The sequence below is a fragment of the Puma concolor genome, chromosome A1 (assembly GCF_028749965.1).
Source record: "Puma concolor isolate L17-30 chromosome A1, mPumCon1.1.hap2, whole genome shotgun sequence".
NCBI lineage: Eukaryota > Metazoa > Chordata > Mammalia > Carnivora > Felidae > Puma > Puma concolor.
In genome coordinates, this window is record NC_141667.1 from 9,293,244 (window position 1) to 9,305,263 (window position 12,020).

At 39.5% G+C, this 12,020-nt stretch overlaps 1 protein-coding gene across 5 annotated transcripts in view; it reads right to left on the reverse strand.

Moving 5' to 3' along the window:
* Positions 1-12,020, reverse strand: part of CTNND2 (catenin delta 2) — a 945,427-nt gene that overhangs the window by 581,118 nt on the left and 352,289 nt on the right. For all 5 annotated transcript variants that reach the window (XM_086676153.1, XM_086676178.1, XM_086676183.1 and 2 more), the window contains exon 3: positions 7,188-7,300. In XM_086676153.1, coding sequence (XP_086532279.1) covers positions 7,188-7,300 — 113 coding nt within the window. The remainder of the gene's footprint in view (positions 1-7,187; positions 7,301-12,020) is intronic.

Here is a 12,020-nt window from a genome sequence, read left to right on the forward strand (position 1 = left end):
TAAGTATGTCCCCGTGAAACCAACAAAGACTATGAATGTTCTCGCTCTTTCTGGTGTGGAGACCTGAGCAGAAATGTGATGGTGCTTCTTGAGGGCCCAGAAAGTGGTCTAGAATATTCTTAATTTATGTCGGAAAAAGACAAGACTACACTAGGAAATCCTAAAGGAATAACGGTAGCATTAAAAGGCAATCTATGAGAGACTAGGTCACTGGAGAAAAGTAGATCAGGTGAAAGATGGCAGTACAGGGCTCAAGATAAGAACAAGGCTTCACAAAGGGACTTAAGAAAATCAGGAGCATATTCTAGGTAGATTACTGCTCTGGAATTTATCCTGGAAGGAACCAGGGAAGCAATTTTTTTTTTTTAATTGGCAATGAAAAAGGAAAACCTCTAAAATAGGTCTATAGTCTCTATATTTTTGTTTTTATTTCTGTTTTCATACAAAGAAGCCATTCTGAAAGACTTAGAAAATACCACTGCAATGTTAATTCTTATTACCAATTCAATCAATGAAATGTCCTATTCAAATAAATCACTAGACTTTGTTGGAAGAGTAATACTTCAGCCACATGAGAAATACTGCCTAGTGTGGAAACTAACAGCTATTCTCTAATTTTCAAGTAAAAACTACTTTTTATAATATTATAGCAATATTATTATTGCTATTATTTTTTTCCCCTGCGAGCAAGCCTGTATTCACCACTGGTAAGAATCTAGAATCCTATGGCATTGAGTGATTTTTTTTCCTTTGGCTAGATGATGGCATTTGGGAACATGCAAATGTGTAGAAATATCTTCATAGTAAAAAAAATTCATGTGAGAAAAATAAAAGTAATTATTTAATTATCCAAGCTGTGTTCTTTTCAAAATGAAATATTTTGGCAAATTTACTCCTTCTTTATCTTAAAACAATACATATAACTATCTACTTTTTTAAATATCATATCCTACAGGATAATGAAAAAATGCACATGTTTTACTTACAATTATATTCATATATGGTTTATTTCCTTAAAAAGTTCAGTGATCGTGCTTTTAAATAAATACATTTCATTGTGACAAAAAGTATGTGTCTACTTGACTAATGTTTCTTCACCTCTAACTACTTTAACCAGAAGTCAGCATATTTCCTAAAATAAGCCTGACTTCTTTGTTAACTGTGGACAAGATTTTTAGACTCCATTAATAGAATTGTTGGCATTTCAGCTCACAGAAGTTAGCTAATAAAGAGAATGACCTTTGGTAACACGTATAACATTAATTCCTTTTGCATCCAGTCTCTAAGATATGGCAAACTTTTGTGGACACTTGTTTGCAAGAAATTCAATAGTTCATCTGCAGGGAAGAAAGAGCAGCTTCTTACATGGAGCAAGCAATTCATATATGTGTGTGTGTGTGTGTGTGTGTGTGTGTGTGTGTGTGTGTGTGAATATATATATTACATTTTGTATTTAAAAATTTTTTTAACATTTATTTTTGAAAAACAGAGAGACAGAGCACAAGAAGAGAAAGGGCAGAGAGAAGGGGAGACACAGAATCCAGAGCACTCCAGGCTCTGAGCTGTAAACATAGAGCCCAAGGTGGGGCTCGAACCCATGAACCCTGAGGTCATAACCTGAACCGAAGTTGGATACCTAACTGACTGAGCCACCCAGGTGCCCCTAACATTTCGTCTTTTTAAACATATATAACTCCAATTAGAATCTTGGGTGTCTATATTATTAAAAAAAATGGTGAGCCTAAGTATGATTGCTTTATTTAATAGTCCTTATTCCACAATAAATAATGCCGCTACTCCATATTCAAATACCTCCACTTCTTAGAATAAAAGCTACAGATTATTTTAATATGTGAATCCAAACACATATATACATGCATGAAAAATAAAATGGGCTATAGACATTCACCTTTGGAATGAAATATAGATGGTCACAGAAAAGATTTATTTTCTTGGAAAACTTTCAATAATTCAGCTTATTATAATCTCTAATGACCAACTGGAAAGCACTGTCGATATTTCCTATTACTGTGTAACAAGTTACCACTAACTGAGCAGCTTAAAACAATGTCCCATTTTTTACGCTAACAGTTTCATAAGTTTTGTAAAATTCAGATGTGGCATGGTTGGTTTCTCTGTTCAAGGTCATTAAAGGTTAGCATCAGAGTTTCTGCTGGGCTAGATTCCTTTGTTGATGTTCTAGAAAATAATCTGTTTCAAGTTTATTCAGGATGTGAGCGGAATTCAATTCCTTTTGGTTTTAGTACTGAGACCCTCTTCTTGCTGCCGTCAGTCAAGGATCACTCTCAGCTTCTAGAAGCCATGTGCATTGCTAGTCACATAGCCTCTCCATCTTTAAAGCCAGCAATAGAGAATTTATGTGTCAAATCTCTGTAGCTTTGAATTCTTGACTTCCTTTGTCTCTGAGCTCTAGACCATTGTTATAAATCATCATCATCATCATCATCATCATCATCATCATCATCATCATCAACATCATTGTTTCCAAGAGTCAGGTGTCCTTTAAGAAGAGTCCATAAGATAGGTTCAACTCTGGTTTGCATTCAGTGTTTCTCCCATTGTGTTCTTGGGAATCAGGGATATGATTAGTCATCTATTTTGATGTCCTTAAATTTTCAGTAGCACTCGAGAAAATCCCCACACATCCTTTGAGTGAAGGTTAGACATTCTCTGGCAGGCAACCTCTCAAAGCGTCAATGGTGTCTCATCTCTAATGCTTTAAGTTCTAATGACCCTCAAGGAAGGGACACCTGATCCAATTTGGACTGATCAAGGAAAGGTTCAGAAGGATATGAGCCCTCAGCTGGGTAACTGGATTCACCGGAGGGGATGTCCTGGTGAAAGAAGGAAGACATTCTAGATAGAAGGGATCACATGGTCATAGGCACTGAAATGGGAAAGACAGGTGTGTTTATAGAAGCGGGAAAGAATGCTTCACGAACACGGTTCTGATTTATGTATTATGTAGCTCAATCTCACCCTGTACGGGGGATAGATTTGGGCATACCGCAGGCAGAAGGATGAGCTAGAATGCTGTTATTAGAGTCTGTGGAGAGAATGACATGGGTACAGGTATAAACAGGTCCTCAGACCAGGAGACTTAAAAGAGTAATGCATGGCCCCCAGCCTGGGAGGGAATGAATGGCTCACAGGGCTGTCAGACCATAATCACTGACACGCCTTGGCCTGAGGGACGGGCATTAGCCAAGTAATCACAAGTGGCCAGAGTGTGGGAGTGAGCCACGAGCAAGGGGGATTTGATCACGACCCTGAATAAAGGGCAACATCTGTGTAAGTAAAGTTCCTGACTCGGATCTGGATGGTTCTGAGCAATCAAGGAGAAGATGTGAAACCAAACGCTCTCATGGGAAGGGAGCAGAATCTAACACCTTGGAAAGGACTGGGCTGGAAAGAGTGAGCAAAGCCAAGTCAGGAAGGAGATAAGGTGCATGGTGGATGTGTAGTTGCAGTAAGAAGCACCAATAATTCCTGTGTAGAAGAATCCCAACACTTCACCACTAATGCATCTGAACTCTGGAAGCTTCAATACCAACACGGATGTTTAGACAAGTCTGTGAAGCGGGGCGCCTGGGTGGCTCAGTCAGTTAAATGTCTGACTTCGGTTCAGGTCATGATGTCATGGTTAGGGATTTGAGCCCCGTGTCAGGCTCTGTGCTGACAGCTCAGAGCCTGGAGGCTGCTTCGGATTCTGTGTCTCCCTGTCTCTCTCCACCCCTCCCGTGCTCATGCTCTGTCTCTCTCTCTCTCAAAAATAAATAAACATTAAAAAAAAGTCTGTGAAGATGTTAGGAGATCACAACGTTCCTATTTGCAGCTACTGAAGGTCTGGCTGTTTGGACACAGTAGCTGACGTGCTTCACCAACAGGGAGCTCCAGCTTTTCCTTCTCCAAGTTCCCAGTGTTCACGCTCATGATCTGATTATTATAAAGTTGACTGTTATAAATGCATATCAACAAAAGTTTTCTTGAAAGTTTCAACTGTCAATGTGACTACCAGGGAAAGAGTCTTAGAAACCAAATGGAGAGTTTCCTATCACTGATAAAAGGCAGAGGAAAACCAAACTATATTTATGAGTCATTTTTACCACTTCCACTAAAAGTCTAAAAAATATTTGGTTTGTTTCATTTCCTCTAAGAAACTCTCTTACCCTTCCTTAGCATCCCTAAGAAGTACGAAACAACATCTAAATTATCAAAGACTTCATTACCTATTCTCCTTTTAAAAAATGTTTGTATTCTATTTTTAAATGTTTTTTGAATATTCCTTTTGATGTGCTAACTAGGTTAGTCTATCACACTTAATAAAGACCTGAATTTCCAAAGGTGATTTCTGAAGCTGAGCAAACAACTAGGTTATGACAAAAAAAGAACAGTGGAAGCTATGTATTAGACTTTCCCCCAATGAATTATCAGTAAATTGCTTGTATTATTCAAGTGCAGATTCATACACTGGAGATTTCCAATATACAAAATAATTAAGCTTAATGAAAACTGACATTATATAGCTATCTGGCAAGGAGAAATAATTAGGTAGTGTCATCTGCACTTAACACTACCATTCAATATATATTTTACACAGAACTATTGATTGTGTATCATGGCTGAGAGCTAAGAATATAAGATTAAGAATCAAAAGTTGTCATGGGATAATTTTTCTGTCAACTTTGGTAGTTCACTGATGGGTTCTATTCCAGATACCTTGGACCCAAGGAAAAGAAATCAATTCAGTCAAATCAAATGAGGGAGGAGGGAAATTTTTAAGAATTTAAAAATTCAGCTGCTCCCAATGATAAGCAAACTGGCCTGTTTGACTTTCAGGAACAATACAGTCTCTCTGTTGGACTACTTTTTGTCATACAGATGCCTCCACTGGCACGAATCCACAGGGCCACTGTCCTCTACCGCTTACCATTAGATGTCACAGACTTTGGATCACTTACTTAAAAAAATGTTTTTTAATATTTATTTATTTTTTGAGAGAGAGAGAGACAGAGCACAAGCAGGGAAGGCACAGAGAGAGAGAGGGAGACACAAATCTGAAGCAGCCTCCAGGCTCCGAGCTGTCAGCACAGAGCCCGATGTGGGACTCAAACCGACAAACTGTGAGATCGTGACCTGAGCCAAAGTCAGACACTTAACTGACTGAGCTACCCGGGCACCTGTGGATCACTTATTTTGCGTTTTCAAGAGTAAGACCAATTTCTTACAGGTTGCTCACTGGATGAATCACCATTAGATCAGATATCTATCTCTAATTCAATCAGAGGTTGGGCATTCAGGCACAGGATACAACATGGTCCCCTAGACCTATTTCTACCAGGGGCTGGGGGTGGATTTAATAAAATAAAAGATGTACAGTATGCAAACATAGCACACAGAAAGACTGGATATAGAAACTGACCAATAACGAAACAACGGGTTTCAAAGTGAAATAAACGTGAATTCAGTGGTGTGTATAGACCTAAAAACCTGACAGTCTTAGCTTCTCAGGAAGTAGGGGAAAAGAAAAAAACATCTTTAACAAAAAGCTCTTCAAATACGTATAACCGTAGGAACTGGTTCGAATACATATTTACAAACATTTTTCTCCCTGACTTAGTCTCACCATCTTCAACCAGTCAACCTTCTGTAAACAATTTCAGGTAGGCACAATTCGCATTTTTTTTCTTGTCCATTCTGCTTTGGTTAATCTGGGTGTTCAACAAATCTGTGATGAGTTTAAGGGGTCCCCATGTACCCATTCACAGCTACTGATAACCTAGGTACTTGGATGCAGAGGTGGATACACTTTCACATGCCCAAAATAAAGTTTTGGGATGGAAAATGATATTGCACCCAAGGAAGCTAGTCTAACAAGAGTGCAATGATTTCCTTGCAAAAATTCATCATTGTTAAACAAAAAAAAGAATGATGTTAAAAGACCGATGGCAAATGACTCTGGTGGGAAACATTCTGACTACAATGATAAAATATTTTAGAGCAATGGAGACAAGGACCTTTTTAATTCTTTTGTCAGAGCAGGTGGCTAAGAGACCATCAAATTCATGCTCCTGAGCAGAGTGGCTATAGACCCCAGGTCTAGGGATCCCCACCCTTCTTCCATCTACGAGAGGCCATGTGACTGGTTTTCACCAATGGTTTGTAGGTGCAGTGATGCAACTGGCAATGTAATTGACAATGAGGTATAGGGATGACAGAGCTCTCAAGAGAGAAGCTGGATCCTTCATCACTGTAGGAGGGAAAGCGGAGGGGCAGCCCCTGGTTACCATCCACTACCTCCATCTGTTGCATAAATGAGAAGCAAACTGCTCTTGCATTAAGTCACTGCAATGTTGGAGTTGATTTGCCACAGCAACTATTGTTTCCTGAACTAAGACTCCTCCCTAAAAATGTAGAAGGTCAAAAACACAATGTAGAACAGGACGATAGAAAAGTATGATGCATTACTGAGAAATAAAAGCTGTCTTATAGAGAGCTTCATGATTCTTTCACACATACTCACATCACACACACACACACACACACACACACACACACACACACACACATTTTAAATATGAAAACATGGTCCTAGGGTGGATCATTTATTTTGTGGGCAAGTGACTACGTCTTGTTTTGAGACATTCTGGAACCTCAAAGCAGCCGCTAACTGAATAACTCTTCTATCTATGAATTTGAAATCGTTCTACCCAAGAGAATTGCCTGTGTGGTTGATAACCGAGGTGCGATTTCACACTTTAGCATCATATATTAGCAAACAATACAGGTTACACCAAAATGTTCTCCCTTTCCCTTCAGGAACCTGCAACTCTGGATCATCTAGGAAAAGAGAACCAGACTGAGAGACTGTGCTGTGGAATCTGATTTCCAGCAAGCTGACTGCATGCAGAGCCTTCCTTTACGGACAATTATGCGCCATTTGCATCCGGGGCAGGTGTTAATTCTGTTAAAGGAGTTTCAAGTACAAATCAGGCCATTTCAGACACCTTTTGAACATCTTAAATCAGATCGGTTACAATTCCCTTCCCACATCCGACTGACTGTTCCGTTCCACTGCCAGGTTTGTGAGGAGAAGACAAACACCACAATTTACTTTCACTGGCAGCTCACAGCCCAGAACTGTAAGGAGGCAGCGTGCCCAGTACCTGATACTGCTCACGCTGCCCGTCTCTGATCCCAGCTTGCATCGCTCCAGTTGGCTGGCTACGATTTGGCGTTCTGCCTCCAGCTCTCGGGTCAGTCTCTCAAACTGTAATTCCTGAAATAAAACCACCAAAGAGATGAGTTCTATCATCTATTTGCAAAGGGGAATTCCTATCAAAGTGACATGATGGTCAAGGGGAAAATGCAATTTATCAAGATGTCAAATAGGAGAAGCAGAGGATGCTGTTGTGAAACCCAAGAAGGGTTGGCAGTTCGGACAGAGCTGAGTTCAGATCTCAGTCCTGGCACCTGCTGGCTGTAGGGCCTTGAGTAAGTTATTTAATCTTTCTTATATCGATTTCATCACCTGTAAAATGGGCTTACAATACCTATTCCATAAAGTCGGGGTGAGGATTAAATGAGCCCGCCCATGAAAAATTATTCTTTGGCTGGTGGCCAGCACCCAATGGATATTAATACTTCCTCCATTAAAATTGTAACATTCCATGAAATGTTAAAAGAAACAATTTTTCTATCATTTGGAGTACTGTGTTTATTCCCTACTGGGTTCTAGCTGCCTCTCTATTAACTTGATCATAATATTACTTACATATATTGTAGACTGAAGAAAAATAATGCTTATACTTCTGTAGGCTTTAAACTCCAGGAGAAAGGCAATGATACTGATCCTATACAACCTAATTACTAAATGAATATCTTTTGAGATATTTGCTGTATCACCTTAAAAAAAAACAATTAAACCAATGAAGAATGCTTTGAAGAATGCCTGAAATCCACTGTTAAAGGATCAACATTAACGAAAAATGATTCAATCAGTGCATCAAGGATCTTAGCTCTTCCAATTATAGGACTTTTGTACCACATTTTCACCTTTGCATTATATTTTCCCATACACTTAAGTTTTTTTACTAAACATAATTATAGCAAAGCATATATTTTCACTAAAAATTTCAGGAAAAGTTTTTACAATGTCACATTTAATTTCTGTAAAATATAAGTTATCTACACAGTTATGTTTTGGGTAGGGGAAAACAAAAATGCTGGAGAATACTGAAAATACAGGTTAGTTTGGAAGAATTATAACTCGCCACATCGCAGAGATGTGTCTTCCCATAAAAGTTGCATTCATTTTATTTGCTACCCTGGGACATTCTTGGGGGATACCTGTAAAAAGCGGGATCTGGCGTGTCCTCCATACATATTAAAAATGCCCTTGGCCTTTTCCACAGGAGATTTCTTTTCTGTTAACAACATTATTTTGGGGAACCAAGAGACACTTTACAAATGAGAGCTCAACTTTTCCTTTAAGGTGCTAAAACCGAGGAAGCATGTTATGGGAGCTCAAATCTTTATTCTTACATGTTCTGAAGGATGGCAAAGATGATTCATAAGGACGAAAAGCCAAGACCTCTACCAAAATGCATTTTTGTGTACCTAACCTCCACTGCCTCTTCCAGCAAGTTTTACTTTTTTTTTATTTTACTTTTTTTTGGCAGTTCCTTTCCACAGAAATACACAGATTCCAGAAGATTTTCATTTCCAGGCTTTATATTTTATCCTGCATCTGTCTGTGTAACAGAAAACCAAGTTATACCTTTGGATTGATAACACGTGAAAAACAATATTTAAAGATCATGTAGCATTCTTCATAGGCACATGGAGATTCAGTATTATTTTTTTTTAAGTTTATTTTGAGAGAGACAGAGCGTGAGCAGGGGAGGGGCACAGAGAGAGGGAAAGAGAGAGAATCCCAAGCAGGATCCATGCTGCCAAAGTACAGCCCGTTGTGGGGCTCAAACCCACAAAACCATGAGATCATGATCTGAGCCAAAACTGAGAGTCAGACGCTTAACCCGACTGAGCCACCCTGGTGCCTCTACATGGAAATTCGTTATGTCAGCTGCCTTGCAAACAGAGTCACGTATTTCTAGAGCTTCTCATCTCTGTGTGTAGATCTTTATTTCCATGTGGCATTATTCTCCTTCTGTCTGAAAGACTTCCTTCAGTGTTTCTTGGCATGCAGTTCTTTCGGTGGATTCTCTCAGCTTTATGTGCCTAACAAGAGTTGTTATTTTGCCCTCGTTTTTTTGTAAGGCATTTGTCCTCTCACATTGTTTCTGACAAAAAAAAAAAAAAAAAAAAAAAAAAAAAAAAACGCCTCTGTTATTTGCGTATTTGGTTCTTAGTGTATCCAGTGTCCTTCTTCTCTGCCTTTTATGATTTTCTCTTTATCACTGGTTCTGAACAACGTGATCATAATGCTCCTTGATGTAGTTTCCCTCATGTTTCTTACGCTTGGGATTCACTGGGCTTCCTGGATAAATCTGTGGATTTATCATTTCCATCAAATCTGGGAAAATTTTAGTCATTAATTCCTCGATTTCTTTTCTGTTTTCCCCAGTAACACCCCTCCTTCAGTGACAATAACCAAGTATACATTAGATCATGTGGAATTGCCCCACAGCTCATGGATTCTTGTTTTATTTTTAAAATCCTTTTTTCCCCTCACTCTGTTTCATTTTGAACAGTGTCCTTTGGTTGTCGAGTTAATCAATCTTTCCCTCTGCAATGTCTAATCCACCATTAATCCTGTAGAGTATACTTTTATCTCCAACATTGATGAATCAAACATCCCAAGAAGTTTCCCTCGGGTCTCTTGTAGATTTTCCATGTCTCTTTAACTTAGAAATCTAGGAAATACGCATATAAAACCTGTTTTAATGTCTTGATTAGCTAATTCTAGCACCTGTGTCAATTCCAACTGCTTGACTTTTCTCCTGAGTACAGGCCCTATTTCTGCTTCTTGTCAGGTATAGTGATCTTTTTTTGTTTGTTTTACATTTTTTATCTCAATTTTCACTTTTTTTTATCTTTAAAAATTCATAAATACAATGTATTGTCAAGTTGGCTAACATACAGTATCGGGGATAGATTCTGGTGATTCATCGCTGGGTAGGCGGTTGGGGAAAATGCGTGATGGGCATTGAGGGGGGCACTTCTTGGGATGAGCACTGGGTGATGTCTGTATGGTATGGTGATGTTTCATAAAACATAACACATTTTGAATTTCCCCCTTGTGTGCTGAATATCTTAATATTCCTTACAGGTATTTTAAGGCCTGTTTGGGGGCACAACTACTTGGAAGCAACTGGATACACTTGAGTCTTGCAGCTCAGCTTTGTTAGGGGTGACAGAGCAGCATTTGGTCTAGGGCTAAGTACTCCTTTACCTGGGCGGATCCTTCCAAGTACTCAACAACCAATGGATCATGGGTTTCCCAGTTCGGCTGGTCAGTGTGGACACATATTCCTGGCCCCAGGTGAGCCCCCAGGTACGGTTTCTTCCCATCCTCTCAGATGGTTCCTTCCCTGCCCCCTGGCGGTCTCCTTTTACATATGCAGGCTCTCAGGTCTCAGCTGAATAGCACAAGTGGACCCTCTGCAGATCTCCAGGGTTCTTGTTCTGAGCGGTGATCGCCCTCCTTCTACTTTGCCCCACAAATTCTAGTTACCTTTACCTCCACGGACTGTCCGCACTGTCTCCCCAGTGCAGGGAGTTCTCTGGGCTCTGCCTGGGTACCCCCCCATCTTTTTTTTTCTTTTTTAAGATTGAGAGAGAGGGAGAGAGAGAGAGAGAGAGAGAGCGCGCAATCAGGGGAGGGGCAGAGAGAGAGGGAGAGGGAATCCCAAGCAGGCTGTGCAGTGTCAGCACAGAGACTGACATGGCACTCGAACTCATGAAATGTGGGATCACGACCTGAGCTGAAGTCAAGTCAGATGCTCATGCTAGTGAGCCACCCAGGCGCCCCATGGGTCCCCCTTTCTACACTGTTGTAGCTGGGGAAATTGTGCACCCAGTGTATTTGTTCTGAGTCTCTTACGAACCACCTTTCTTCACTGCCTAAAGTTCAGAGTCCTGAAAGTTGGTGTTTCATATTCTCTGTGATGTGTTGTTTCAGGTGGGAAGGTACTGCCGGGCCCTGTTAGTCTATCTCACCTGAAAGTCGCAAGGTTTTTAAGAATTAACAAGTTTCCTCTATGCTTGATTTGTAAATGCATATTTTCTGCCGTATCTTAAAACTCCCAGTCAACGAGCTACTAACCAAGCAAATACTTATGCGTTTGCACATTCTCTTCAATGTTGTTCACTATTATTAAAAATAGATGGCTACTTTGGGTTACTTGTTTGTTTTACTTACCTGATGACTTTTTAACTGAACTGACATTTTCTTTATTAAGGCAACGGTATCAATATGTTGCCTTTTTAAAAGGTCCATTCAATAAATGTTTACTTTGTCATCGTGTATATGAACCAAGGAAGTAATTAAGTGAATTTTCCCCTGTGCTTTGCTAAGGAGTACATAGTAAATGTTAAGGCCCTCAAGGAGCAAGGAAGTTTCTCTTCTTCATCTACAATCCTATGTTTTATTAACGTAACAGCACAAAACATAAGAATAAAATTGGAAACAATTTTTTATCAAATGCTCACTATTGAGTACTTTATTTCTAGAACCATGTATAAACCAGGAATTGTTTTGTGCTGCGTTGCCAATGCATCTGGTGTCTAGAGCAGTCCGGGCACAGAGAAGTTACTCAATAAACACCTGTTAGATATATGTATGTATCTGCACTGAGCTAAATGCTTTACACGTATTACCTTGTGTAAACATCATCACACCGCTATTTCCTAGATTCTGGGTTTTTTTTTTCCTCTCATTTTACAAAAACGTTCATTAAGGTGAAAGGCTTATTAGCCTTGGCCAGGAAAAAAAAAATTTCTTCTTTCAAAAGGAGCAAAGAGAATGAGCTAAAGAA